This window comes from Morchella importuna (assembly GCF_003444635.1).
Source record: "Morchella importuna strain M04M26 chromosome Unknown Morimp01GS018, whole genome shotgun sequence".
NCBI classification, from domain to species: domain Eukaryota; kingdom Fungi; phylum Ascomycota; class Pezizomycetes; order Pezizales; family Morchellaceae; genus Morchella; species Morchella importuna.
In genome coordinates this window covers 246839-274007 of record NW_025763415.1, presented here as the reverse complement: position 1 = coordinate 274007, position 27169 = coordinate 246839, and the positions used below count along the sequence as shown (strand labels likewise).

At 46.3% G+C, this 27169-nt stretch overlaps 8 protein-coding genes across 8 annotated transcripts; 2 read left to right on the top strand and 6 right to left on the bottom strand.

Annotated features, from left to right (window-relative positions):
* Positions 1 to 1412: 1412 nt before the first annotated feature.
* Positions 1413 to 4873, top strand: LAJ45_06233 (uncharacterized protein; the record flags this gene model as incomplete). Its single annotated transcript, XM_046115798.1, has 5 exons — positions 1413 to 1494; positions 1574 to 2224; positions 2281 to 4291; positions 4340 to 4768; positions 4831 to 4873. 5 exons carry the CDS (start codon positions 1413 to 1415, stop codon positions 4871 to 4873), a joined length of 3216 nt encoding a protein of 1071 aa, XP_045970907.1.
* Positions 4874 to 5453: 580 nt separating this feature from the next.
* On the bottom strand, positions 5454 to 5858 carry LAJ45_06232 (uncharacterized protein; the record flags this gene model as incomplete). The annotated part of the gene is made up of 1 exon (XM_046115797.1): positions 5454 to 5858. One exon carries the CDS (start codon positions 5856 to 5858, stop codon positions 5454 to 5456), a length of 405 nt encoding a protein of 134 aa, XP_045970906.1.
* A 2747-nt stretch (positions 5859 to 8605) lies between these two features.
* On the bottom strand, positions 8606 to 11503 carry LAJ45_06231 (uncharacterized protein; the record flags this gene model as incomplete). Its single annotated transcript, XM_046115796.1, has 4 exons — positions 8606 to 9620; positions 9679 to 10387; positions 10452 to 11023; positions 11082 to 11503. 4 exons carry the CDS (start codon positions 11501 to 11503, stop codon positions 8606 to 8608), a joined length of 2718 nt encoding a protein of 905 aa, XP_045970905.1.
* Positions 11504 to 13867: 2364 nt separating this feature from the next.
* On the bottom strand, positions 13868 to 14932 carry LAJ45_06230 (uncharacterized protein; the record flags this gene model as incomplete). Its single annotated transcript, XM_046115795.1, has 1 exon — positions 13868 to 14932. The coding sequence occupies one exon, from the start codon at positions 14930 to 14932 to the stop codon at positions 13868 to 13870; it is 1065 nt and encodes a 354-aa protein (XP_045970904.1).
* Positions 14933 to 16005: 1073 nt separating this feature from the next.
* LAJ45_06229 (uncharacterized protein) lies at positions 16006 to 17650 on the bottom strand (the record flags this gene model as incomplete). Its single annotated transcript, XM_046115794.1, has 8 exons — positions 16006 to 16048; positions 16100 to 16247; positions 16311 to 16472; positions 16534 to 16602; positions 16670 to 16698; positions 16773 to 17332; positions 17448 to 17510; positions 17573 to 17650. 8 exons carry the CDS (start codon positions 17648 to 17650, stop codon positions 16006 to 16008), a joined length of 1152 nt encoding a protein of 383 aa, XP_045970903.1.
* Positions 17651 to 18622: 972 nt separating this feature from the next.
* On the bottom strand, positions 18623 to 22980 carry LAJ45_06228 (uncharacterized protein; the record flags this gene model as incomplete). Its single annotated transcript, XM_046115793.1, has 6 exons — positions 18623 to 19222; positions 19281 to 19919; positions 19977 to 21838; positions 21897 to 22002; positions 22059 to 22570; positions 22647 to 22980. 6 exons carry the CDS (start codon positions 22978 to 22980, stop codon positions 18623 to 18625), a joined length of 4053 nt encoding a protein of 1350 aa, XP_045970902.1.
* A 648-nt stretch (positions 22981 to 23628) lies between these two features.
* Positions 23629 to 24709, bottom strand: LAJ45_06227 (uncharacterized protein; the record flags this gene model as incomplete). Its single annotated transcript, XM_046115792.1, has 2 exons — positions 23629 to 24495; positions 24551 to 24709. The coding sequence occupies 2 exons, from the start codon at positions 24707 to 24709 to the stop codon at positions 23629 to 23631; spliced, it is 1026 nt and encodes a 341-aa protein (XP_045970901.1).
* A 551-nt stretch (positions 24710 to 25260) lies between these two features.
* LAJ45_06226 (uncharacterized protein) lies at positions 25261 to 26794 on the top strand (the record flags this gene model as incomplete). Its single annotated transcript, XM_046115791.1, has 5 exons — positions 25261 to 25364; positions 25418 to 25684; positions 25742 to 26545; positions 26688 to 26718; positions 26783 to 26794. 5 exons carry the CDS (start codon positions 25261 to 25263, stop codon positions 26792 to 26794), a joined length of 1218 nt encoding a protein of 405 aa, XP_045970900.1.
* Between the last annotated feature and the right edge of the window lie 375 nt (positions 26795 to 27169).

The window sequence follows — 27169 nt, the reverse complement described above, 5'->3', positions numbered from 1 at the left end:
AGTAATCTGCTACACTGAGCGGAAAGTTGCTCAATATGCACGTTCGTTATGGCGACGGGCGACTGTAATTCGGGAACAGGGGTAGGAAACTAAAGAAGCACTTGTAAACCTCAACTGGTTGAACTTTTGAAAGGGTACAGTCGCCCGTCGCCATAACGAACGTGCATATTGAGCAACTTTCCGCTCAGTGTAGCAGATTACTCGGTACAGCAGACCAAACTCCCTGCTGGGAAAAAGGCTATGTAGCCTAAGTGGTTCGGTACAGCAAATATTCGGTATACAAGCGTTCGCTACAACGGCGGGCGACTGTACTCTATCCTCGCTTTGGTGAAAACTTTGCCTTCTTTGTCAAATCTCAGCTCGACTCAAAAATCTCAACCGTCAAAAAGCTGGTTGAGCTTTTTGGAGTGCGTTGAACCTTTTAGATCCGTTTGAGGTTTTGCAATTGAATAGAGGTGCCAAAAATCTCAACTCGCCTCACCTCAACTGCACTTTGATTACCACTATTAACTGGCGCATGGGTGGCGTAGGTCTTAAGGCTCTGTTTGGAAGCGCCGTCTCGTAGCAACCACAATCCTTGCCAATTGTGATTTGGATGATGGGAATTGTATTTTGGTCAAATTGTATTTTGACCATCCAAACGCCTCTGAACAATATTTTGTTGCAACGGCACACCATGTCAAAACTTGTGTATATTTGGTGGGGCATGATTCCCAGGCTCTAGATTGGGGCTTGGGGTGGTGTATCCAAACGCTCAAAATTTGCCCAGGATCATGATTTGGGGCGTTGCAACCATGATTTGTGTGGCTGCCAAATGGAGCCTAACCCATGGCCACGCTAAACTCACTACTAGTACCTACATGCCGTACAATAGGGATTTTTTGTAGTAGGTAAACCGCAAAATAGAATTCCCCGAGGATTTTGTACTCAGGTACAGGAGAAAGAACCAGAAAATTCAATAGGGTTGTTTGTATGGCAGAGCGGCGCCACTCCATACAAATAGTCCCTGTATCGTCACTCGCATTTTCTGGTTCTTATTCCTGTACCCGGTATAGTAGAGTTTGTACGGGACCCGGCATATTGAGTTCTACACTCCAGTCAGCCAATCAGTTAGTGAGGCTCTAAGCCAATAAATCTGGGCATGTCGCTTGGGGTGCATGGTCATACCTCTTGGCACAGTCAGTGTTGGCCGTTTCGCGACTTCATCCTGCATCAACTCCCCACTGGTGGTGTGGCCCAGTCTCTTTGACTGTCTCCTCTTCTGTCTGAGTAGAGTTGAGTTGTCCCGCGATCGCTATTTTATCGGACCCCTTCTCATTATATCGGTCTACAGTCGTCTTTATAGATTACCAATCTAGCTCTTGAATAACAATAGCTGACCCAGCTCTGCCGCGGGCTGGCTACCTTCTGCCATGCTCAACGCCTTTAATGCTCGCTCAATCTTGGAGCTCGGCCCGAGAGAGCGCTTCAGAATTGAGTCTTTGTTGGCATATGGTAGGACGACCTAATAACAACAGCAATAACTCCATGCCCGCTAGCTCTTGCATTCTTGAGGCTGACATTCATTGTGAAGGCGACAAGCTCTTATTAGGTCTTTCCAATGGCACCTTAAGGGTGTGCCAAGTACTAAATCCAGACACTCCCGAGATATCACTATCACTTCTACGTACAATAGACAAGTTCTCGCGAAGGTCGATCGAGCTTCTGGCTTGTATAAAGGAGGTTAAGATTCTCGTCACACTCAGTGACAATTACGTTCATATTCACGACCTTGACGAGTTCACCCTCAAGGAAACATTATCTAAGACGAAAGGAGCCACTACGTTTGCTGTGACCAGTAATATTGAAAAAGATGAGACAACACAAATTCCTAGTATCGTTAGTCGATTAGCCATCGGAATCAAGAAAAGACTATTACTGTACTCGTGGCACGATGAGGAGTTTCAGGAAGGCAAGGAAGTCATTTTGAGTGGGGCTATTAGGTCTTTGACTTGGGCTAGTGGACAAAAGGTTGTGGCGGGGTTATCAGGTGGATTTGTGACAGTCAATGTACAGACTGGTGCTATTGAAGATATAGTCCCACCAGAGAGTAAAGGCAATGGTGCCGCTGTAGTAGGCGGTGGAGAGCAAGTGGGCTGGTCGGCATACATGGGGATGGGAGGATGGGGTTCGAAACCATTGAGTACACATTTAGGAGGAGATGAGCTTTTGTTAGTGAAAGATAGTAAGTATGGCTGAAAAGCCCGCTCCCTGTCACAACTACTTACACATACTCTTTAGCCACAAGCCTGTTCATCGATAAGGAAGGCAACGTTATACCCGATAGACCACCAATCCCATGGCCAGTATCTCCAGATTCAATTGTATTTTCATACCCATATTTAGTATCTCTTAACACATCCAAACAACACCTGGAAGTCCGTAATCCGTCAACACAGACTTTACTACAAACAATACATCTTCCTAATGTATCAACTCTTAACGTCCCCCCACCAAACGTGTCCCTTGTCCACGCGGGAAAGCTCTTTTACGTCGCATCCCCAACGCAGGTATGGCGCATGAGCACAGCGGATTACGAGACACAGATCAAGGAGCTCGTGGATGGTGAGCATCTAGATGAAGCTATCAGTCTACTAGAAATCCTTGAAAATGTTTTGTTGAAAGATCGCAAAGAGGAAAAGTTACGAGAGGTACAAATGCTGAAGGCAGAGAGATTGTTTGACAAAAAGAAATATCGAGAGAGTATGGATCTTTTCATTAAAGTTTCAGCACCACCAGAAAGGGCGATACGACTGTTTCCTAGGGTTATTGCAGGTGATTTGTCGATTGTTGAGACCAATAGGAACGAAGAAGATACAACGGAGTCTGCAGATTCGGGGGATGATGACCCCTCTGAAACTGCTGAGGATGGTGGCCTAGGTGAAGCAACAGAAGCAACAGAAGCAACGAAATCCCCTGAGGTAGTTGAGCAAGGCGATGAGACCCTTACGACTATACAAGAAGCGCCAGAAGCCAATAAAACGCCGGCGGAAAGTGGGAACCTTGGCAGGAAGAAAGAGGCGGAGGTGGAGGCCGGGAAAGCCCAGCCCCCTTCTTACCTTGCCGAGCTGAAGAAAACAAATCTGTCACACATGAAGAAGAACTCTGAGACTTCTTCCATATTTTCATTTGGTGTACGACGTAACGCGGCGGCGGTTGTACCGGACGATCACAGCGATACAGCGAGTATCACTGTAAAGCACACTCAAACTGTCCCTGAAGCACCGCCAATACTACAAGGTGACGAGCTAAAGACAGCTGCCAACGAGTTGGCTGCGTTTTTAGCAGACACACGGCGCGAGATATCGAAATATTTCAATGCTGATGGAAAGCCGCTTGATACATTCACAAATACCGGTAGCCCCGCCTCTCCAGTTTCAATCTCAAAGAATGACCTCTTTGATGCTAGCTTTGCGAACCATACGGAAAATGTTGAAATGTTAAAGGAGGATGCCACTACACGGCTAGACAGCCTCATGCAGGCAGCTAGGCTTGTAGATACGACTCTGTTCAGGATTTATATTATCACGAATCCCCGCTTAGTCGGTCCATTCGTTCGAGTCCAGAAACACGGCGATCCGGCGGTCGTTAGTGAAAAACTCCAGGACCTGGGAATGTTTACAGAGTTAGTCGACTTTTTGTGTCAGAAGGAGCTTCATAAAGAAGCATTAGAGCTATTGAGACAGTTCGGGCAGGAGGAGCGTGTAGATTCCCGCGCCATGAACCTACAGGGCCCACAAAGGACGATTGGGTACTTGCAGAACCTAAAGGCCGCTCATATTGACCTGATCCTTGAATATGCCAGATGGCCGCTAATGATAGACCCAAAGTTAGGGATGGAAGTCTTCACTACCGACTCCCAGAACGCAGAATCGTTACCGAGAGGGAAAGTTCTCGAGTATCTACAGGAGATTGATAGAATGCTTGCCGTGCAGTATTTGGAGTATATCATCAACGAGCTCGGCGACCCAACTCATGAGTTCCACACTCGGATGGTCTGGCTATATTTACAAACTCTAACCGAGGATGACTTTGATGGACGAGAAAAAGAACGCTTGAAATGGAGAGAGAAGTTGTTGGACTTTCTGGTTAGCTCAAAGCAATACCGGAATGAGAAAGTTCTTGGATGGTTACCGAGGGATGATCCGGAGTTTTATGAGGCAAGGGCAGTGGTATTGAGTAATATGGGACAACATAAGACAGCCTTAGAGATTTATGTGTTCAAGCTGAAGGATCATGAGAAGGCCGAAGAGTATATATTATGCTCTCCCATTTACTAAATATACGCTAATAGTAATAGATACTGTGCTAAAATCCACCACGCTTCGCCTCCTGAAGATCCCGCCGAGACCTCAAAGCCTACGACAGTCTACCATACTCTCCTCTCTCTTTATTTACGTCCCCCACCGGGGTATATGCAGCAGCTCGGTCCAGCACTTTCAATTCTGTCTCGGCACGGTGCAAGGCTAGAAGCTTCAGACGCGTTAAAGCTTATACCTGAAGACATCAAAATCTCGAATCTGGAAACCTATTTCAAGAGCCGGATCAGACATACGAATTCCCGTATGGTAGAAAACCGCATGGCAGCCCAACTAAGGGCAAGTTTTAGGGTAGATGTCCAAGAAAGATTGTTAGAAAGCCGGAATAAGCATGTCATTGTCGGCGAGGAAAGGGTGTGCCCGGTTTGTCACAAAAAGTTGGGGACTAGTGTTATTTTGAGAACTGCAAGGTATGTAACATCCATTCTATTCCAACTATGGCTAATACTGACATAATTTATATTCGGTTAAGTGGAATGGTAGTACATTATGGCTGTGCTCAGAAGGAAATGTAAAGTACGGGCTGCTTTGTACAACATGGTTTTTATTCTTCCCCCCACCCGTTGGTAGGTGTGCAAAAGCTACAAACGAGCGTGTACGCTTGATAACAGATAAGGATTTTCGGGGTTCAGTCGACTTTTTTTTTCTTCTAGTTTTAATGATGTCTGTTCTTTTACTTTCACACAGGGGTTTATTTTTTTTCTTTTGGTTATTTGTTGAGCTCATATCCTCCTCAAGAAATGTTTTTTTAGCAAGAGAAGAAATGAGTTTCTCATAGGATAATATCGCGATTTGACAAAAGATTGCCAGTTCAGCTAGGCAACAGCCTTTCGTCAAACGAGTTTCCAGATTTGACACGGTCCTCCGATTTTTAGAGCGAGCGGGAAGGGAAGGGAATTTCACAAAGCTTTACACAAACCGCGGACTCCAAGGTTTGCGAAAAAGAAAGAAGAAAGAGAAAGGTGAGGTCGAGTCTGAGATTTGACAACCGACAGCCTTTGCGTAACAAGTACTGCAAAAAAATACCGAAAGCCTTCTCCCGCCAAGTAGAAAAAATCTTCAAAACCGTATGACATCCGCACCTGCCTCATGACCTTAATCCTCCTCCTCTCCTTCCTCCTCGCCGTATTTTTCCTCCGCCATCGCATCCTCTTCCGCCTTTTTCTCCGCTTGCATTCTTTCAGTTAAGTACGTATTTATCTCCTCCTGAAGTCTTATGACCGCCGCTCGGAGGTCCGAAAGATGCTGTGTCTTTGCATCAGTAGCCGTAGTCGTAGAAGAAGCTACGGATTCCGGTAGAGGGTATGAGAAGATATGAGGCTCCGTGGAAAGAGGAGATCCATATACCGCTGTAAGGGTAGGCGCCATGTTGGATTGCGGTATCGGAGTGAGAATAGTTGCGGGGTTGCGGTGTTCAATGCAGTGCACGTGGATAGGACAAGCTTTACGGGTTGGTGATCGTTGGGTCTTGGCGGCTTGGGCATTAAACCTCATTGCCATTATTTATTTCTACTAGTAGATACAATAGTTGCTCCATATGGAAAGTTACTACATATATATCGGGATATAAAAAGGCAACATATTCAAATTCATCTCCCGGCAAATACTCCTGGGTTAAGTATTGTCAGTTAGATACATTGTATAAATCATCGCATTTTGCAGGTCTGGGTTCTTATCCGGCTGCGCTTTACAATTCTCGCCAATTAGACATCTCACTGCCAGAATAGTCAACGGTTAGGTACGGAAGCTGGAGAAAAAGGAAAAAATGGTAGGGAAGGGAGTATGGGATTGAAGTGGTACGCAGCGCTCGTATTTTTCTTCTCATCTAATAGAGTAAACACAGCAGCAAAAAGGGAGGTGTATCTGGTGCAGTAGCAATACAGTAGTGGCACGGCATGTGAATAAATTTAGCTTACTGGTTTGAGTAGTCTCGTGCCCAGCCTGTGTTTTTTGATTCTACGCAGTGCAATAGTCTGGGAACGAGACTATGGTTTGAGCCACTTATCTTACAGCTCTACAACCACAGCAGACCCTAGAGTACTCGCCCAACCCAACCCTATAGTTTGTCAACTTGCAGCCTAATCATAAGGCGTATTATAAAAACAAAGATATCTAGCAGTATCTTAACTCAAAAAATCGATATTTACAAGTGAACTTTATGGTGATCATGAGATACGTGGAACATTCTAGTTTACAATTTTGGAGGGTTTGAACTTTGAAAGCCCCAAGTACATACATGAACATACATGTACAGTGGTAGGTAATAAGTGACGCCCTGAGAGTACAAACACTCAATGTTGGTGGCGTTTTACCAAAACAGGTATCGCTGTGTTCCATCACTTATTACCCACCGCTGTACAAGGCTCTGGGATTTAGTGAGTGAACGGATGCTCACCTGTCAACACCCCATGTAATTCGCTCACTTAATGCCATAGCCTTGTATATCCCCCAGTATATAACCCGGTATTAAGTATATATAACCGGAACTTTATTTCAAATATAATTAGTGCCGAGATAATATATAGACACTGGTTCATATGATGTGCTATAGCAGTGAGATCTGGATGCCAGTGGTCAGCGAGTGCCTACCAAATGTATGAAAACGACGGTTGTCAGTATCATTTGGGTACAATACAAACATGATTTCTTTTGTCAGCGGGTGAGAGAGAAAGTGCTATACAGAGTAGGGGTTTGTCGGTAATAACAGATGTATTTGCAGTTCCTTTCTAGGAAAGTACATATCTAAGTTTTTCTATAAATAACTCATTTTGTCAGGCCCAATTTCTACCAATACAGAAGGGTAGTCTATCAGCGATTGAAAAATATAACAAGGAAAAAGTGTCTGCGAATCCGGCCTATCCAGACCTCACTGCTCGATACAGTATTCCGAAGGCTACATCTTCACAGGGTATCACTCGTGAGCATCATTTCACTCAGATTAGATTAGATTGGTTTTTTTTTTTTTTTTTTTTTTGGTTTAATTCATGATTAGATTGGTTGATTGATTGATTGATTGATTACTTCATTAATTATATGCAACCCGGAGGTTATGGAAACACCTGAAGTACCAAAAGAAAGGAAACGAAAACGAAAATGAAGATGAAACTAATCTGTCTCTACTAAAGTAATTTAACCCTTATTCTTTCCTCCCCTATTCGAGGGCCGTACATGTATCCGTCATTAACTAATAGTGAATTCTTTCGGATTAGATATAGGTAGACGAGCTTATCAAGCTTTAGGCTGTCATTCTAGCAGAATCTTGATAGTTTTATGGAGGGGCTTCATACAGGTCAAAAATACCAGCACATTTAGACCCGCGAGAACACAGGAAACCTCAACGTACCTATTCTTTACCCCCTCATTAATAATACTATTCAACCTCTAGGAAGTATGCTCAACTCTCCTAATGTGTGCCATTCTCTGTTATTGCTTTCTCTATCCCCTACTCTGTCATGCTGCCCTTTCATATAGGCACTGCAAATCCGAGTAGAATATCAGTTCAAATGAAAAAATTAATAACAATTTGTTAGTATTTGCCACAATCTTTGCACACAGGGGGCATCGTTTATTGATAGACTAAGGGATACTTGCAGCGCCAACACCATTATATGTTGCCGAGTGATGAGTTATGATTGGGGACTTTATCATCACCATCGACAAGTGTCCGAGGGCCGGAATTCATTTTGGTAACTCTATGTATGGCTCGATATAAGTTTATGCTGTCTCTTACTACGCATTCAGCACTCTTGTTTTTAGGTTGACTATAGTTGCCTAGGACTAGGGTGAGCGACAGCATTTATTGTCAGAATAACGCCTAGGCGCTATTTCTTAGATGGAATCGATGGTTAGAAAGTATGCATAACATGTCTAGGAAGATCATTCCCTCGCACTTCTTTCTTGTAATCATTACGGTACCCGCAAACTCTCTCTATTTTCCTTCTCACGAACGCTTTAATATTGGAGTAGCATCATGCCAATGATTCCTCAACCGCATACCACCAATATTAATTAGAAACAATAGAAAGCATTTATTTCTAGCTTTACAACACCCATAGGATATATCTAACCAATGCACAGTATTTGCATTTAGTCCTAAACCCACCCTTCATAGCGCATTCCCGGCATCCGCATGTATACATAACATAATACATAGTTACCCATCAGCCAGCATCATCACTATCGAGAAATGATAGGATAGAAAAAAGATAACTACAAGAAAACCATTCACCACGCAACATTAAATCCACTTAGCTTTTAGTACACCAACAATTGCCCGCACTGTCTCCTCTCTCCGCTACTACACAGACCTCAACTTTTCCAAGCCCGCTCTGTATCCAACTCTCGACCTCTCTGCAAACGGCCTCGGCATCCACGCCTCTGACTACCTGCACATGTAGGCATCCTCTTACCACACCGTCCACGTCCCAGAACTTGGGCACTGTGTATCCTGCGACACCCTTTACGCCGCTAACACCTGCAAGAGTCTCGCGGAGAGTATATTCTGTGTTGGCGGGCACAGTGAGAAGGAGATTAGAGGCGGAAGACTTTACGAGTGGGATGGCGGAAAGGAAGATGAGCACTGCAATAAACACGGACGCCAGCGGATCGAAACCGGTCCAGCCAGTGTATTGGATTGCAAGCGTTGATATCACAACAGAGACGGAGCCAAGCGTGTCAGCAAGGATATGCAGGAATATACCATGCATATTCTCCGAATCATATGAGTGATTATGAGACGGTGGGGATACAACAGGCTCCTCGGCGTGTGAGTGGTGATGGTCATCATCATGGGCATGGGTATGGGCATGGGCATGGGCATGATCGTGATCGTGATCGTGAGATGATTCATGAGCGTGCTCATGGCTGTGACCATGAGAGTGACTATGGCCATGGTGCATATGCGCATGATCGAAGGCCATGATACCGACCAAATTTACTGCCAACCCAAGACTAGACACAATCATGAGTTCGACAAGACGTGACATCTCTGTAGGCTTCTGGAGACGCTCGATGGCTTCCCAGACGATCTCGACAGATATGAGCATCAAGAAAATGCCGTTGGCAAAGCCAGCAAGAGTATCCATCTTGCCCAGTCCGTATGGATACCTCATTGAGGGTGGCCATTTCGACATTACTGCTGCGCAGAGGCCGACACCTAGAGCGAGACAGTCGAAGAACATATGAACACTGTCCGAGATCAAACCGAGAGAGCCTGTTGCAAAGCCGTAGCAGGTCTGGACCAGCATAAAGGCGAAGTTAAGACTATGTAAAGGACGTTATTAGAAACCATACACGCGTAGTTCGAACGGATGATACATACCACATGAAGTAGAAGATCCGCCGTGAATCTCTTTCGATGAGGATACCATGCAATAGAGGCAGTCCCTCGGACATACGGAGAAGACTTTTCGTAATTGTTGATGGGGCTTTGGCTTCTTTCGGTTCATGGTGGTGTCCATGATCATGGTCATGGCTATAATTTTGGGCCTTTTCATCGAGTAGTATTCCCGCCCACATCATACCAGCAAGAATAACGTTCCCTACTACGGCCGTCATATCGGACATTAACATTGCCCAGCCAGCTGCCATCGCTGTAAAGGTACCAACTCCAAATCCAATCTTTCTGACACCCGTGCCAAATTCTATCGCAACCAATCCGGAAACGACCGCTGCAGCCCATAGACAGAACCAATTTTCAGGTTGTGTACGTTTCATTGTAGATCCGGTAAAGACCCAATTTATGGCAATAACCGACGATAACACGGCTCCAGAGATCAATGATAGTTTAGATTGATAAGAGGAAATGAGTGGGCTTTTCCCAGTAAGCGCTGATGTCATCAGTGTTGACGGATTCCGGGTGAGTTTTGGAAAACTAGACCGCAGCTGCGTAGATTTTGTTGAGATCGGAGTTTGTGTCCCCGACGATGATGACGACTTTTCCGACGGAATGAACAATAACGGGTATGGCGATGACAAGAACAAAAGTGAAAAGACTAGAAAAAAATATGCTATTAAACATGAAAGAGAGCCTATATATGTGGTGTAATTAATATCTCGGCATCCCGGAAAAACATGGGAGAGGCAGGCACAAACCATTCTCCAGCTCACTACTTCTCCACAAATCATACACCACACCCACTATGATTGCTCCCAGGGCACCCTTCTTACTTGTTACCATACCCTTTATATCTCCGGCTCTCCCGGCCATAATCAACCCCCCTGCAGAAATACTTAGCACTATCGCCGCAGTCCTAACAGCGCCCAACTCAATCGCCGCAAAATAAGGCACCATGGCGCCTACCGCTCTTTCGACCACGACAAGAGGGCTAAATTGCTCCCTACGCTTCTTGGGGTAAAACTTCCCGCCACTTTCATCTGAATTACCTCCGCGCCCACCCCCGATAATTTGCCGCAGCTTCTTATAACTACCGGGCAAAAGAAGTGTTCCAGCACCCAAGGCAGAAGCGGAGGAGATGCTGTTAAGGAGCGCGGAAAGCGGAGTCGGACCGGACCCAGATGTCTCGAGTGGATTTAAAGCTGAGGAAACATTAACGTTTTCGGAGGTGAATGCGACCTGATTGCGCGGAGCCGAGAGCTCTGCGAGAAGAAAGGCCGCCACTAATGAAAGAGGCGTAATAAAGTTCGAAGCAGATACTGAGGGTTTCCTAAAGCGTGGAGTTAGTATTCATAAGTACTCAAATAAGCAGAGACATTGGTAAATACCCTATGGATGATCTCCCGTTATCAGGGAACTCCGTTGGAGCGAGATATGTGGACGCTGGTGCTGATGTGCCTACGAAGGGAGATGGAAACGCATATCCGTTCTGAACGCCTAACGTAGACCCATTACGAGCGTGGCCATTGGCGCGGGGGTGCGAATGCGAATGGGAAGACTCTGAATGAGAGTGCGAGTGCGAGTGCGAATCCGAGTCTGACCCTGACCCTGATCCTAATCCTGATCCTGAGTGTGGGTGCGAATGTGAGTGGGAATGCGAATATAGATGGGATGGCGAATGCGAATGCGAATGAGAAGGCGAGTGCGGGTGAGAGGGCGAGTGTGAGTGAGAATGCGAGTGAGAATGCGAGTGAGAGGAATGTGAATGTTCCGAGTCCATGGCCAGCTGTGGAAGGGAATTAGTAACCATGACTCCTGTTTCTAACAGCTCACTGGCTCTCAACAAACAAACACGCCTGCTTATGCGGGGTGAAGGCGAGTTTTTGTGGAGCAAAGAAGCCCGGGGTAAAATATATACGGGGGCGGGGTGTGGGGAGGGTGAGGAAAGTTCAGAGCGGTTGGCGGGCTCCCCTTCAAATGTTTAGATAGGAAGCTTGGAAAGGACACAGACAAGTGAGCACCTTGGCGGGCTCAGGAGGTGCCAAAGTTGAAAGGGCTCAAAGGAGAACACCGAACGCCCCTAGTCAGGAACACATGCACGCGCAACTCCTATCTAGAGTATCCTGGCTAGGTGCTACGAGTACACTATCGCGTCTACATCAACATACTCTACTATCTATGACTAAAGATCTTCCCATGGGTATGTGTATCGTGAATCTTACCATAGTCTTATTAAGCTTAAAAGCATGGACTCAGTTCCAGATCCATCTTTCATTGATCTTGCGAGATCCGTTAAATTTAACTAATTATTCCTGACAATAGCGACAGCTTTCACTGATTCCTTGTATAACGGTTCTATAATACATATATATACGTCTACTCTGTGTATGTGCCTACATTATTAGATACATAGTTAGGCCTTATTCGGGTGCATCTTGGTTTTAACATGTTATTCTCGGCTGCGTGGTATTTCATCCCAAAGAAAAACTACATGTAAGTATTGTTGCGGTATTGAGGTATTCGGTGGTCAATAAATGCCTCCAGGAATACCATATACCTATTAATACCAGGTACCTATTTTAGTTTACCGAACGCCATCTTACCATAGTATCGAGAGCATTATGATATTCGTGCCGAACAGGCCCCTAGTACGTTCTTTGTTCACCCTTGTGGGCATAATTTTATTGCAATCTTAGAAGCCTAAACATTGTATGTACATGTAGTTGACAGCATTGCTCTGAATACTAAACCAAGAACAATACCCGCTCCTAGTCTGTATCGGTTAGAATCTGGGGTAAAGTAAGACCTTAAGCGTCACCCCGAGATCAAGGGACCGGCACATACGCTACCATGACGCCAAATCACGTACCATGGGGTCTAACCTCCAGATAAGTATGAGACTTGTCCCGGTACGTCCTATAGATATGCTGTTTGGTACAAGACGGAATGCAAGACTATATATTGTGACATATTTAACAAAACAAGTGACAAGGGTGACAGACCGCGATATGATCAATTTAAACCCAAATAGACATCGACATAGTACACCAGACCACAACTACAGAAATTAAACCTATTATAATTCCATCCTCCCCAAATTCCATCCTTACGAAACCTCCAGCGTTTAAAGCAACGAAACCCGTTTTTTGCTATATATAAACAAATGCCTCCCTCTATATCCCATCTCTACGATATTTCCAGTAAAGTTCAGCCACCATGAGGTGGAATTATAGTATTATAATTGATCGAACAACGAATTCGCGAACATATTCCCAGAGTATATACAATCAATGAATTATCAATCAGTCAATCATTCTCCCAAAGTATACAAGGCCGGCCGAGTGATCTCCCGTGTTCCCGTAGTCAGTAGTTTCAGAAACCCTCCAATCCAGCACTGACTCACGCAAATTGTTTTTTTTTTTTTTTTATTTGCTTAGAAACGTAGTATGATATTTTGCCGTATAAAGCCTTGACCCCGCCTTAGAATAAACTAGTATAACTATAGATATATAGATTAATTGGAACTACTCGAAAATACAGAGATATGGCGATATTCGCCTTACTTTTAAGTATGGGATATTGATAGAACAATATTAATAAGTATTTAGTGAAAATCTGTACTTTAAGGGTACCTTTATATCAAGAGAACGAGAAAATGGGTCTGAGCAAGGAAAAGCATGGATAAAGAAACCTTCACCCAACAACGAACTGATACCAAATTTAGTACATTCTGGACCCACCCCCTTTCGCTGGCCCTCCTCTACCCTTTCCGCTGTTAAATCTTATTCTCCGTTCCAATAAAACCTAACCATAAACTTCTTGTAGTGATTATCTCGTTATAAGGATGCCACTTCCCGTTATAACGAGAGTCGGCTGTAAAAGGAAAAAATAAAAATAAAAAAATAATGCCCCCCTTAGCCTCCCATCTCCCCATATTCCATTTTTATCAACGCCAATATTGCGAAACAAAAGAGAGAGGTAAAAAAAAAACTCTATGAATACAACAGGAAACGAACAACTAATCAATTTAATGACCACTAAGATGATAAAGAACCGGAGCTGCGCTTTTCAGTCTAGGTAATAAAAGAGATGGTGCAAATAGTGTCTGCAAAGCCATAAACACATCCTCCCATACTTAACCACTCTATTGTATGAAGGCATATAGATATATCCTTTAGGATGATGGGAGCAAGCTAATGTCCCCCTTTCCGTTCTCGATCCACTTGGGGTCAATGAGTTTTGCCCGATCGTTGTAGAGATGCTTGTAGGCGTTCCGGATCGTCCCATCACTGACACCCGCGACGCCTGAAATCTCTTTCGCGGTCTTGGGTTGTTTCATGAGGTAGGAGACCATATAGATACAAGCCGCAGCACTAGAGATCGGGGATCTTCCGGCTAAAGTCCCAGTGTTCGCTGCCCTGCTAGCAAGCTCCTGGGCGATTGTAGTACAGTTCTGCGAAAGGTTCAGATTATTGCAGTAACGGATCATGAGGTCGTGGGCCTTCGTCGAGCTAGTAGTCCTGTACTGCTGACTATCATCCACGATACCACCGCTCTTTGTGATTTCCTCCATCTTCTTGCTATCCTGTGCGGCAAAGAACTTCTCCAGTGCCTTAAAGACACGCCCAATCTCCTTCTTTGGAACCTTTGTCAACGCAAAGATCTCACGGAACGTTCGCGGGACATTACACTGACGGCAGGCAATAAAAATGCACCCGGCGATGATGGCCTCCTGAGGTTTCCCTTTGAACGCCTTGTTATCATCGACAACCTTAAACAGCTGCTTGGCCGCGTCCGACACAATCTTCTGGATATTGATGGAGTCGCAGAAAGCACCAATCTCCTTATACGCGGCCAGGAGCCCTTTCGCGGTCTTATCATGCGATGTCTTACTCTGCGCTCTGTGGAGTTCTCGTCCCGCACCGCCGGGTGTATAAGAAATTGTGGTCTCGAGCTGAGCTCCATTCAAGAATGGATTCGCAGCGTCACCAACACGCGAAGGATCATCACCACCCTGATCGTCGTTGGAGAAGGTACGCCATTCGGATCTAGTATCCACGATACGGTCACCAAGAACCAGCCCGCAAGAGCCGCACACCATATCACCCGATGAAAACTCTTCAACTAGGTTTGCCGGGACCTCTCGACAGTCGGGACACATGACGGAGACGTTATGATTTGCTTCCCACGCTTTCTGGTGCTGGGCAGCTGTCGGGGCGGGGGGCGGAAGCATCGCCATCTTTTCGCTGGTGTTCAGGGATGGACGAAGCTGTGCGCTAGATAATTATCGATGAAGCGTCCTGAATGGGCGATGACCCGTTCAGTTGACGACTGCCTAGGAGAAGTCCTCTGAGCCCTGATCCGTCGATCCTCTACTCAACAAACAGATAGAATCCTTTTTCCCTGTGATTATCGATCCTGCAGTAGCGACAGATAGGACTGTGTAAGATGCCTGTATGTAGAAGTGATGCTGAGGCTCTACGTGGGAGAGCGTTTAACGGGGCGAAGAAGGTGGTAGATGGTTGGAGAGAAGCCAAACGTGAGGCGCAGTGACGAGAATATGCGATGCTGTTTGTAAGCACAATGAACCCTAGCCCTATAAAACAATACAACATTTGGATACGGAGGCACCCGAAGAGAACCATAATAGACATTTCCTGGGCTGCTTGAGTTCTATACAATACCTAAAGCTTAGTGAGGCTGCTTCCGTACTTAACAGAATTCCGTTGGACTTTGATAGTAATCTGGCAGTATACAGAATTAATTTGCGAATTCAGTATTTTATCATTAACCTCTCCCGTGCCGTACATATACAAAATAATTCTTGAAGTTTATATTTCCAAACTGAGGTATTCATAGAAGTTAAAAGATATCTGCACAACGCCCAAGCCTCATGCCCACCACGCAAGTCCGAAAGAAATTCTATACACGGCGTCTAAAAGACCCATCTCATGAAATAATATCCCTAAGATCCGTGCCGCTCCATAACCGCCCAGAGAACTACGTGTATGTAGCTAATTAAGTAAAAGCTTCTTGTCTGGCTCTCACACCCCAATTCATAGTACGTCGGATAGAGTCAAACCAGTCCTTATTCTCACCTTTGCTCTGGACAGAGGGGAATGGGAATCGGGAAGCAGTTATCATCACATAATCACCCTCTATAACGCGAGTTAGGATTATCCGGTAACAAGGCCAAATTTGTGAGGGAGTATACGTTGCAATTCAATTCTTTGCCGCCCATCAAAGAGACCCAAGCAGTAGTGCGGGCATCGTAAGGAACACCAACACGAAGAACCATGGAGTCTGGGAGTATCAAAGGACGGAAAGTGAGACTATGTGCGCAAATCGGTGAAACCTAAAGTTCGGTGTTAATAGGGGAAACAATATCCATATTAATGACACCTACGAGCATCGCTGGAATCTCTGGATAGCAAAGAGACCCCCAGCAGCAAGGTTGTATGCAGTAGATCCAGTTGGAGTAGCAATACATACACCATCCGCCTGGACAGTAGTAAGATGCATGTCATCGCCATAAAGCTCTGTGGCGGACATGGCTGTTGGCAATGAAAATCAGCACTTGGTAACGCAATGGTATATATTGTGTAAAGGATACATACTTGCGTTTGGTCCGCGATCAACCACGATCTCGTTGAGGACAGTGTAGGCCACATCGAAACGATGCGTCAACTGTCTATTAACTGCCCTATCCAGAATTTCTGCTGTAATATCCCGATCCTTGTTTTCGACCCCAGCTTTATCAATGCACCGCATGATTGCCCCTACAAAACCGAGCGTTGGTAATGGTAATATAATCGAGTGATTACTTATGATGGGGCGAACCTTGGAACCTCAACCTTAACCCAACCATGACCCCATCCTTGATAGCGCTAGAAAGAGTTTCCTGGAATCCTGGGAAATCAAATTTGGTCAAGAACCCTAATGAACCTAGAGCGAACGAGAAGACGGGGGGGACGACTTTCTGGAACAGCCAGCTTGCATATAAGACTGTACCATCACCCCCCAACGTCAACACCATATCAAATGTGTGAGGCTTCGTTGCACAGAGCTCTGCATCCCACCAATGAATACGAGATTTGTACTGCGGATACTGCTCAAAAAACCTTGCGATGTCCAGCTCTGGTGTGTCCTTAAAAACGCTATCGATATAGACGATATAATTCTTTCCCCTCTCGGGCGATAGCATCCACTCTGCCAACCTCCTTGTGTGCTTTATAAGCGATTTATCGTAAGTCTTCGTCAAGATCATTACCGTCTTAACCTTAATTTTGATACGCATGTTTGAGAATCGCTTGCTCAGCTCCCCAACCCCGAGGACCATATCAGAGAGCTCTGACTTGCTCATAAACGGCGGGATATTCTGCTCGACGATTCTTTCAACCGGGTTGTTTCTGTTGCACTCGAGCGGGCCATTGACACGATTATCATCCGCATCTTGGTACGCTTCGAGGTGGGAATGAATAAAGCAGCTACTGCGGGAGCGACTAGCACGAAATTCTGCTTCGACCGCTCCTACTCCTACCCCGCTTCCGTGAATGGTGGAATTGAGCGTGAGCCGCTCCATACTGACTATTGACGACTTTCGTCGACGGTTTGCTCGAACATGGGGGTCAAATGTTATCTAAACCGGGACAAACAAAACTGGGTAAGCTCCTATAAATGTTTTTAAGAAATACGAGCCTAAAATAGACATTTAGGCCTTCTTTTAGGCTTGCCTCGATCAGATTTTATATTACCTGGAGAACGTGCTCATTATCTTCGTCATCGTCTTCACCGTCAATATACACTGCATGGTCGTTCTGCTCGTCTCCATCAGTTCATCAACTCAACATCTTCATAGTGGGAATAAATAGCAACATACACTACTGTGGTCCGTCGACGGCGGTAGCTGTAATGTTGTCTCTTCAGAGATGGTAGGGATAATCGTACCAGAAGTCATGATAGGTAGTTTTTATTTCCGCTGTAGTGGCTCCCAGATTCCTTCTTTGTTACCCGGGTTAGATAGAAGGTGGGAATAAATTAAACGAACCGGAGATGTTCTACTGGAATGTTTAACGGATAAGGATGTCGGTATTAGGAATGGTATGGTGCGGAAGTCTTTATGGTGGTTAACAACCCAGTGGCTTTGAGGTGGACAGTCGGATAACCCCGGAAATGATGTCATGTAGGTACATATACCTACAGTATGTACTTCGGTATCAGGGGTGAGTAGAACGCGGCGGTTCATATTCGCGAGCAAAACAGGAAAACTACAGCTTTAGCCACGCTGCCACGTTCTACTCACTTACCCTTGATACCGAAGTACATGTAGTTTCCCGGCCCAGTTACACGCGTGGGCGGGAAACAATACCTAAAGTGCATATTCGACAGGGACAGCTTACGATAGGACTACATGCAGATGTAGTGAGATAATCAGACACCAGAAGCAATTCCCAGTCTTTTTTCTCGACCTCGAATCAAGTTCCTACAGTTCTGAGATCCCAAAATAACTCTTGCTTCGATCGTCAAATCAAGCTTTCCAAGGATCATTAAATCCCTATAACTAATTGCACAACGCCTGCCAAGAACAAAACAAAGAACAAAACCCACAATCTACATATACTAATTCAGGATATCAAAATGCATGCAGTACTAAGAATACTAATATACAACCGCTATCCCTGGCACCTGTAATAGTAGTTGGTGGTAAGATCTTAAGAGTAACAGAAAAGGGTGAAAAATCAAGAATGCTCTACCAACCCAACCTACATGTATCCATACAAACTCTTTACCGACTCTCATGCTTCAAGGAAATCAACAAAAAAAGACATTACTTGTACCAAAACCACACAACACAACACAAATACAGGAAACAATAAACCTTGCATTAATCATTTCCCCCTCTTCCACCTTGAAAAGATACAATATTAAGTTATCCTAGCCTTTTTGTGATCTCCTCAATCAACCTCACGATCCTCTCCTTGTCTGCGCCGTCTGGAATCGCCTGCGCGAATTGATGTAACACATTCTTCACCATCTCTGTCTTCAGCGCAGCCTCGCCGCCTCTTCTCACGGCGGCTGCGAACCATTTCTCCGCCACGAAGACGGCATCGCGTACCAGCCTTCTCCTTGCGGTTCCCTTAAATGGGACCTCGTCGCGCCAGAACATCTCATCGAGTATTCTCAGAATTGTCTCGTTTGCAATCCCGGCCTCCGACAGAGTATCAACGACCCATGTAGGCGGGCCAACATCGCGCTGATTCTCGTAGGCGTATATCTCAAGAAGAGGGACGAGATCATTTGGAGGGAAGATATATTCTGATAATGAGAAGCGAGCACCGAGACGACGAACAGTGTCAGCGACAATCTCGAAGGGCTGCACTCGCTGGCTGGCAACGGCTTTCGCATGGACTTGAGAGATGAGCTGTTCCCAACATTTTCTAATCTCGTTGGCACCGCGGTAATCTGCGCCTTGGAAGATGGCAAGGCAGATTTCCATGTATCCATATGGATCCGCATATTTGTTGAAAAGCTGTTTTCCCAGTTAGTATATAATCATGTACCATAATCAAAGGGGTATGGGTATATACATCACTTAGACTAAGCAAGTTCCCATCTAGCTCCTTTGATAATTTCTCCTTTTTCGCTGGGGTAATCCTATCGTCGTCCTTAATTTTCTTCAATATGTCATCCTGAATTGCTGCTACATCTAATTCTTCCTGGATCATGTGGCTCAACTCGTTCATCTTCTGTCTTGTGCCCATAGGTCCATAACTGTGGCAGAAACCTCTCGCACGACTCAAAAACTCCAATCTTTTGCCCAGTGTTAGGTCAAAATCGCTCTGTGAGAGCTTATGAAGTACCTCCGCCGCGGCAAAGTAATCTTCACGGCGGGCGTAATACTGCCATAATAACTCGTAGTGGGGAAGTGAGTTTATGGAGGTACGTTTGAGGTAAGAAAGAACATGCGGCGAGTCCACGTCAAGGAGACGTTCACTGCTACCCCCACCACCTCGTGTAAAGAGCCAGTCATAAAGGGTATTGTGGAATGTCTCGTCGGTGGAGCTATGGACAAGGGTCCATGTTTCGTTGCGAATACGTGTGGCTGGACTAGGAACCCCGTCGATCATTTCTGGCACAGTGCCAAACACGAGATCCAACTCCTCAAGGACCTCGAAAATCAGACGATAGCACTCGACCCGCTTATGATAAAAGCTAGCTCTCGGATCCTATTCCGCCAATTAGCGCCCCTATTCCCCCAAGATCAGAACAAAAATAAAACTCACAGTATCTAAACCGCCATCAGCTAGAAACCCAAGGGCTTCATTGCCCCTATCATGTTCATTTGCAACCTTCAATGCCAACTGTACCGCGCCTGGGTAATAGCCCAATTCCCGGTAATGCTCCAGAGTATCCCTCAGGTTCTCCATGGTCAAGCTTCCTGCCGTCTCCTCGAAGAGCCTCAATGATTCCCTGAGCAGTTTGTTTCTAGCGTCCGGGTCTGACGTCTCGTTCTTTGCTCTACGGACCTGCTCGATGGCTTTAAATACCACTACATCATCAGCCGAACAGAAAGTTCCACATCGTCTCCTGAGCGCATCCGCGATTGTATCTACATTCATCCCTGCCGCGATATTTCTATTCACGATAGCGGTGACGAGATCCTTCGCGAGCGCCTGTCCACTCTCGGTAGTGAAGAGCCCATCATAAGTAATTCGCTTGACCTCCTCCTGCTGGGTTGGGAGCAGGCTAGCAATGATATCGTCGAGTTTATCATCAAACAAGAAAAGGACGAAGGAAATTCCCTCAATCATACTTTCGATTAGGGCAAGAAGCGCATGAAGCATGCGATGTTCAGCTTGTTGAGCGACCTCCTCAACGCGGCTTCCCAACCCCATGAGCGACTCCGCGCCAGACAGACCGACAATGAAGCTGCGATTTGTTTGCAAGAACTTCGCCAGCCTGACTAGCTGCTCCTGGATCCCCTTCAGCTTGGGAATTGGAATATTGCTCTTGTACATGGGTACGGGGCCGGGGGCTTCAACAATCATAACGCTCTTCCATATCGACCTGACGATCCTTGAGATATAAAGCGCAATACCCTCCGCTCTGCCGGAAACCTTGATGTTATCCAAGCTCGGCAGCGCGGATTGGTCGTATGAGTCATAGACACTTTCAGTGCGCGGCTTTCCGCCGAACTCAATAAAGTATTTACGTGCAAGATCGCACACCTCAACGTCAGTGATACGCGCTTGCATCTGGTTAACCTCGATGCTAGCGCCGCATGCAACAGCAAGCGCAGATGCACATCCCTCTCCCCGCCCATATGTCTCAAAGAATTTCCGCACCTCACCCTCAACACCAAGTGGGGAGCCAGCTGAGCCATAGCGGATGGCAGCGTCAAATACCTCCACAAGTCTTCGTCTCTTGATAATGTGGATCCCCGAGTTTGTCAAGATCGCGACCTCAGTTGGGGCCATATCATACTGCACTGCAGCCTCGTTCCCGAACCCGTTGGGTCCTTTGCTGGCGCCAAAGGGGGCAGAAACAAGCTCAACGGCTTCTACACGGGAATCAAGCTGCAATGTCATGCCTGTCTCGGCAAGTTGAAGCCTAGAGGTTCCGCTCTCGGCCAGTAATGCAATCTTCCCAGAGTCAGGGGCGGACAGGAATAGTTCATCAACGTTCGAGTCTGGCTTGTCTACGAAGCAGAAGAAGTACCCAGGTGGAAAAACCTTAGCTTTTCTTGTAGGCTTGAGAGAACTCTGGCCAGTTCCTGATGGTGGGAAACGGACATGAATAACCTGCATGGCTGTTGGTGCGGCATCGGTGCCCCCAAAACCATACTCTGAAGTTACGGCGCTCATGTACAGTCTACATCCTGAGGTCGTAACAGCAATCAAATGTGTACGGCGAGCTTCAGATGAGGTGACAGGGCTAATGGCAATAATGGGAGTTTTAGGCTCCAGTAATGGTGTGTTTCCAATCATGACCCTGATATTTGCCAAGGTATGTGAGAAGGAGTGGGTAATAGTTAGCTGGAGAGTGGTATCTCCCTTGACGTGAAAAGCCCTGATTGCCGATTTAGATGATAAAGTATATAGAAGATTCCGTGTATCATCCATAACCATTTGTACGATGTATTCGGCTAGCCAAATTTAATAAGTTTCTCATTTTCTTCTATTTTATAGCAAAGATAGACTTACTGTCTTTAGGACTGCCCCAAAACGGGAGTCTTGGGGTAAACGATGAAACACCACCATTTGTATGACAAATTTTCCCACACTTTCCATGAAACCATTTCTCTTGTACCTATATGCTTATTAGTACCATTGAACCCGCAAAATCTCTTGAAATGATTTTAATACCTGATATGTAAATTCATAAACATCATTATCGCCTCTTCCGCCAAAAAAGATCCTTCCAGTATTCTTGCTCCCCTCAATGATACTAACCCCCAGTCCTTTGGTTGGAACGCTCAGTGGCGAAGTGAGAAGCTTAACATCCTTCCCACCCCTGCTATTCGTCACCGCCTCCACTCCCATCAGGAAGATGTCGACCGTCGTCGCCACAACTAGCACATAGTTCACGCTCTCAACAAATACACCCTTCTTTGGTGTCAAAAGGCGCATCGCTGTGATATTGTTAGGTTGGCCCTCATAGCCCTGGAACGAGCCTTGAGTTGTGTAATCCCACAGATACAACCGATTATCAACCGTAATCCATGCCTGCTTCAACTCCGCAAACAGGCCCATAAGCGTGTGTGACGTTGCGCGGTTATACTGTTCGAAAATTGAATCCGGGATCGTATGGCTGAACGACCTTTGAAACGGCTCCCACGCCGGAGACCTTGGGAGATCATAATCTGACGACTGGCCCTCTATTCATCCCACACCTTGTTAACAACCCTGCATTACATTGCCCTTCCAAAACAACGCATCAAGAGGGAAACTTACGAGATACAATATCATCCAGCTGCGGATACCGTGCCTCGGTGGTCAGGTACTCATTTACGGTCCTTGCGGCGCGCGCAACAGGGCTTAGGTTGTCTGTGGTAGGCGGGACCTTTTGCAGTTGCTGCTGTTGTTGCGGATGCGCTGCCATATCCGCCGGACGCTCGGGGGTCACGAAGCCAGCAGGGGCACCGGGAGGACCCCCGTATGTATTACTAGTTCTTGCTGGTGTCCGTAGCTCGGTTGGTAGTTCTGGGTACAGAGTGTTTGCGGCGGGCGCCGCGTAGACTGAGGATTGGAACTGCCGTTGCGATGGCGGGGTCTCGAATATCGACATCTCTTTCTTTATCTGTATTTGTCCTTTTCTGTCGCGTGTGGGGAGGGATGGGAGAGGATTTCCCTGTAGGCGTAAGGTGCGAGTTTGTGACGCTATGTGTGGGGAGAGTGGTGTAGGGCGGACCGTGGAGGCGAGTAGAATTTGAGACGCGTTCCAGGATTGGGGGTAAAGAGCGGACCGTTATGTGTAAGGGAGGTGATGGTGGTGGTGATGGACGGTTGACGTGAATGAATGAACGTTACGACTTCTGTTTTTGTTCCTTAGGTTTGGTCTGGGTTCGCTGGGGTGGTGTTGTTGGCTGCGGTTGCGCTTGGTGCGACTGGGGGCTTGGCGCGTCTGGGCGTTTTGTTTACCTGCAGATGGGGAGGATTGGCCAGTGTGGTGCTGGGGAATACGCAAGTACTATTTTTATGGGATATCAAAGGGAATTATTTATTTAAGGTGCGCGAAAGAGGTTTGATGGTTCCTTCATATATAAATGGTAGGTTGGGCTTTCTTGGGAGTCTCAAAAACATCACTGAACTGTCCCCAACCCCTCACAAACAAAGAATAGAAATAGGAGCATCACTCAGCACCTAAAACCCAAATCCCATAGATAATTAAAAAGCACCCTTTGAAGCTATCTATGTTTTAACCATAACTCGTCATCTACAATCCTTTCTTTCCTTGCGCCGCCTCTCTCTCCCTCTTTTTTAAAGCCCTCTTTCTAATGGACACATTCATGCCCAAGTTTTTCATCAGCACTGTGCCATTGAAGATTCCTAGCGCGGTAACACCCCAGTGCATAAGCCCATGTGCCCAATATGGAGTAATAGTCCCCTCCATTCCCGCCGCCGTTCCCTTAACCCCAATTTTCCCAAGACAAGCCTTGACAAAGCCCTTAGGCGTTGGGATCATCATACTTGGCTTTCTAACCTTGCTCATCGCGGAAGTAATAAGATAACCAACAACCAATTGCACTTCAACGCCATCCTTTTTCAGCTCTGCTCCCAGCGCCGTACTCCAGTACTGCAAGAACGCCTTTGACCCGGAATACGTCGCCAAGAACGGTGTCGGTAGCAATCCACCAAACGACCCCATGGTCAGAATCAACCCACGCTTCCTCGCCGCCATTCCCGGAGCAACAAGCTGTGTGACTTTTAGAGTACCGGTAATATTGATGGTGATGATATCATTCATTTCCTTGTGAGTAGTTTCGAGGAAGGGGACCGGGATATCGTGTGATTTGCCTACGTTGTTAACGAGGATTGCGATGTCGAAGTCCTTGATGAGCGCTGCAAGACGGTCGTAGTCGGCTGAGTCATTGGCAGCAAAATCCATAGGAAGTATCTTCGTCTGGGTACTGGCATACTTGCTTTCGATTTCAGTTGCTAGGGTTGCAAGCTTGGATTCGGTGCGTGAGACGAGGAGAATGTTAAACCCCTTTGCAGCAAGCTGGAGGGAAAACTCTTTCCCGATGCCGTCAGAGGCGCCAGTGACTAGGGCCCATGAGCCTTTGGGACCGAATTTGCGGAGCTATGGTGTATCAGAAGATGCCAAGTGATTATTTACACAAGAGAACAGTTCTTACATTAGTTCCGCTGAGGATGAAGAGACTCAGGATAGCGTTGACAGCCTTGAGGCCTATGGATAGAACCGAGAGTGCACCGAAGACAGCGAGCGCGGGAATGGCGAAGGGGCCGAGAGTGGAGGAAATTTTGGCTACGACCTCGTTGACTAATGAAGCCATGGTCAGTGATTGGTGGGGTGGGATGGGTGGGATGGGTGGGATGTTTAGGAGTTCAAGTCGAAATTGTGGCAGAAGTTGTGTTATCAATATCTCCTTTAATCGTACTGAAGAATACCGTACAGAGGGAATTATTTTGTTGGGCGCCGCGCAGCGTTGGCACATGGCAGGGTCTTTGAATGCCAACACCGGGCCGGCACAGGTACACAGTGTTTGGTTACTGCGAGATTCAAGGGGGCATTAATTAAAACCGAGGGAATTAATGGGGCCTGTGAAGTTCATCCCTACACCTGAGACGAGATACATGAATAAATATCTATTAGAACAATCAAATACCTACATGTACAATTGATAAGCTTAACTTAATAATATGATCTGGTATCGACCGCCAAGATTCATGCCCTGCAAGGAAACCCTTGCTCTGTAAAGTACCCTTCTCGTCAACCAGTTACTCTGATCACAAGCTCCAACCTTCTCCTCCAGCTTCCCTTCCTCAAACCCTTGTTGAACCTTCTTCTCCTGCATCGTATAATAGTTTTACTTTTACCTTTACAATGCCGCGCCCTCGCGTGTTTTTTGACATTCAAATCGGCACGCAGCCTGCCGGCCGCATTACCATCGAGCTCTTCGACGACAAGACCCCCAAAACCTGTGAAAAGTATCCCCCCAGCCCCGCATCCTTTCCAAAATACATTTAACTGACTTATGTAGCTTCCGACTCCTATGTACCGGCTCCAATGGAACCTATACAGCCCCCGGAGGTGTTACCCACGCCCTCCATTATAAGAACTCAACCTTCCACCGCGTAATCTCAGAATTCATGATCCAAGGCGGCGATATCACCAATGGCGATGGAACTGGCGGGGCGAGTATCTATGATGGTAAAATGTTCGCCGACGAGAACTTGGGTTGGCGGAAGATCGATAAAGAGGGACTTGTGTGCATGGCGAACAGAGGAAAGGGCACCAACAGTAGCCAGTAAGCACATTTACATCCTTGGAAGGACAATTTGAGGACTAATGATGAGATGAAAAGGTTTTTCATAACATTGGCCGAGTGCGAGTACCTAACGGATAAACATACGCTGTTTGGACATATAGTCGCGGGCATGGATGTTGTCAAAAAGATAGAGGACCTCAAGGTCGACGATTCCGATAGGCCGCTCGAAGATGTCATTATTGCAAGCTCAGGAGAGCTCGTGTTCAAAAAGAGGGACCCTGTGCCTGTTCCAGCAGCACGAGAGACGCGCAAAGAGCTTGAAGTCCGCAGTTCCCCAAGGTCACGGTCGCGCGAGCGGGGTAAAGGGGATGAGCACCGCGGAGAGGAATCAAGTCGGTATCATAGGCGGAAAAGATCCCGGGACGGAAAGTCAAGATATAGAAAGAGCCGGAGTAGGAGTAGACCCCGAGGCGCTGAGACCGAAACTCTCGCAGCCCCGGTAGAGGATATCTCGCGAGGGCGGTCTCGGGAGCGTCGGGGCGCAGGGCCGGCAGATGCAAATACGACGATCATGGAGGAACCGGAAGACTCGATCTCCTCTCCGCTGCAACCAAAGCGTGTTCCGTCACGTTCGAGGTCACGACATAGGCACCGGCGGAGAAGGTATCACTCGGGATCACGGTCGCCTTCGAGAAGACGGCATAGGAGGCATAGGGAGAAAGCATATGAGTATACGCGTGACGAAGAAGCGGAAGAGAGGATCCGTAGAGAGGAGAACGAACGGGAGATGGAAAGATTCGCCAGAATGGATGATGACCGGGGAGTTGGTAGAAGTGGCGAGCCAGAGGTGAAATTTAAAGGAAGGGGGAGCATGAAATATCGGGAGAAAAAGAATTGGGGGTATGGAGGTGGGGAAGGGAGACTTACTTAAGTGATAGCAGACCCCCTCCCGGATTCCAAATTACAAGTAATTTATAGTAGAGGCAGTGGACTAAGTCTATCTTCTTGTTGGTCCTAGCCTTTGATACTGTTTTTGAGCCAGAATCATGGTTATTCTTTGGACAATTATAAATGTACGATACCTCAGCTTATTACATACTCCCTTCAAAACCGCATAATATTAATATGCAATCATAGGATGCTAAATAAGACTAAAATCCACTGCGAACCCTGTATGTACTCTAGCGAGATAAAGATAAACCTAACGTCGTGACGTCAATTAACGCCCCTCCTTCCGTGCGCTACAAATGGTACCTATTGCGATATCGAGGTCAGTGTGTTGTCTCAGTATTATAGCTTCGTAAAAATGTCTTTATTTCAACGTTCGAGAGCTTTTAAACGGGTTAGACCGTGTAATTCATTTCAATCCGGGGACTAGAAAAGAACCAAGAATTGTCGATCTGTTTCCTTTGGAATGCCTCTCTATAGAGGAAAGAAAGAGACAGAATTTACAAGCCAGCAGCCACCGGAGCTCGGGTTGGAGAGGCGGTTTTTTTTTTTTTTTTTTTTTTTTTCCTTACTAAT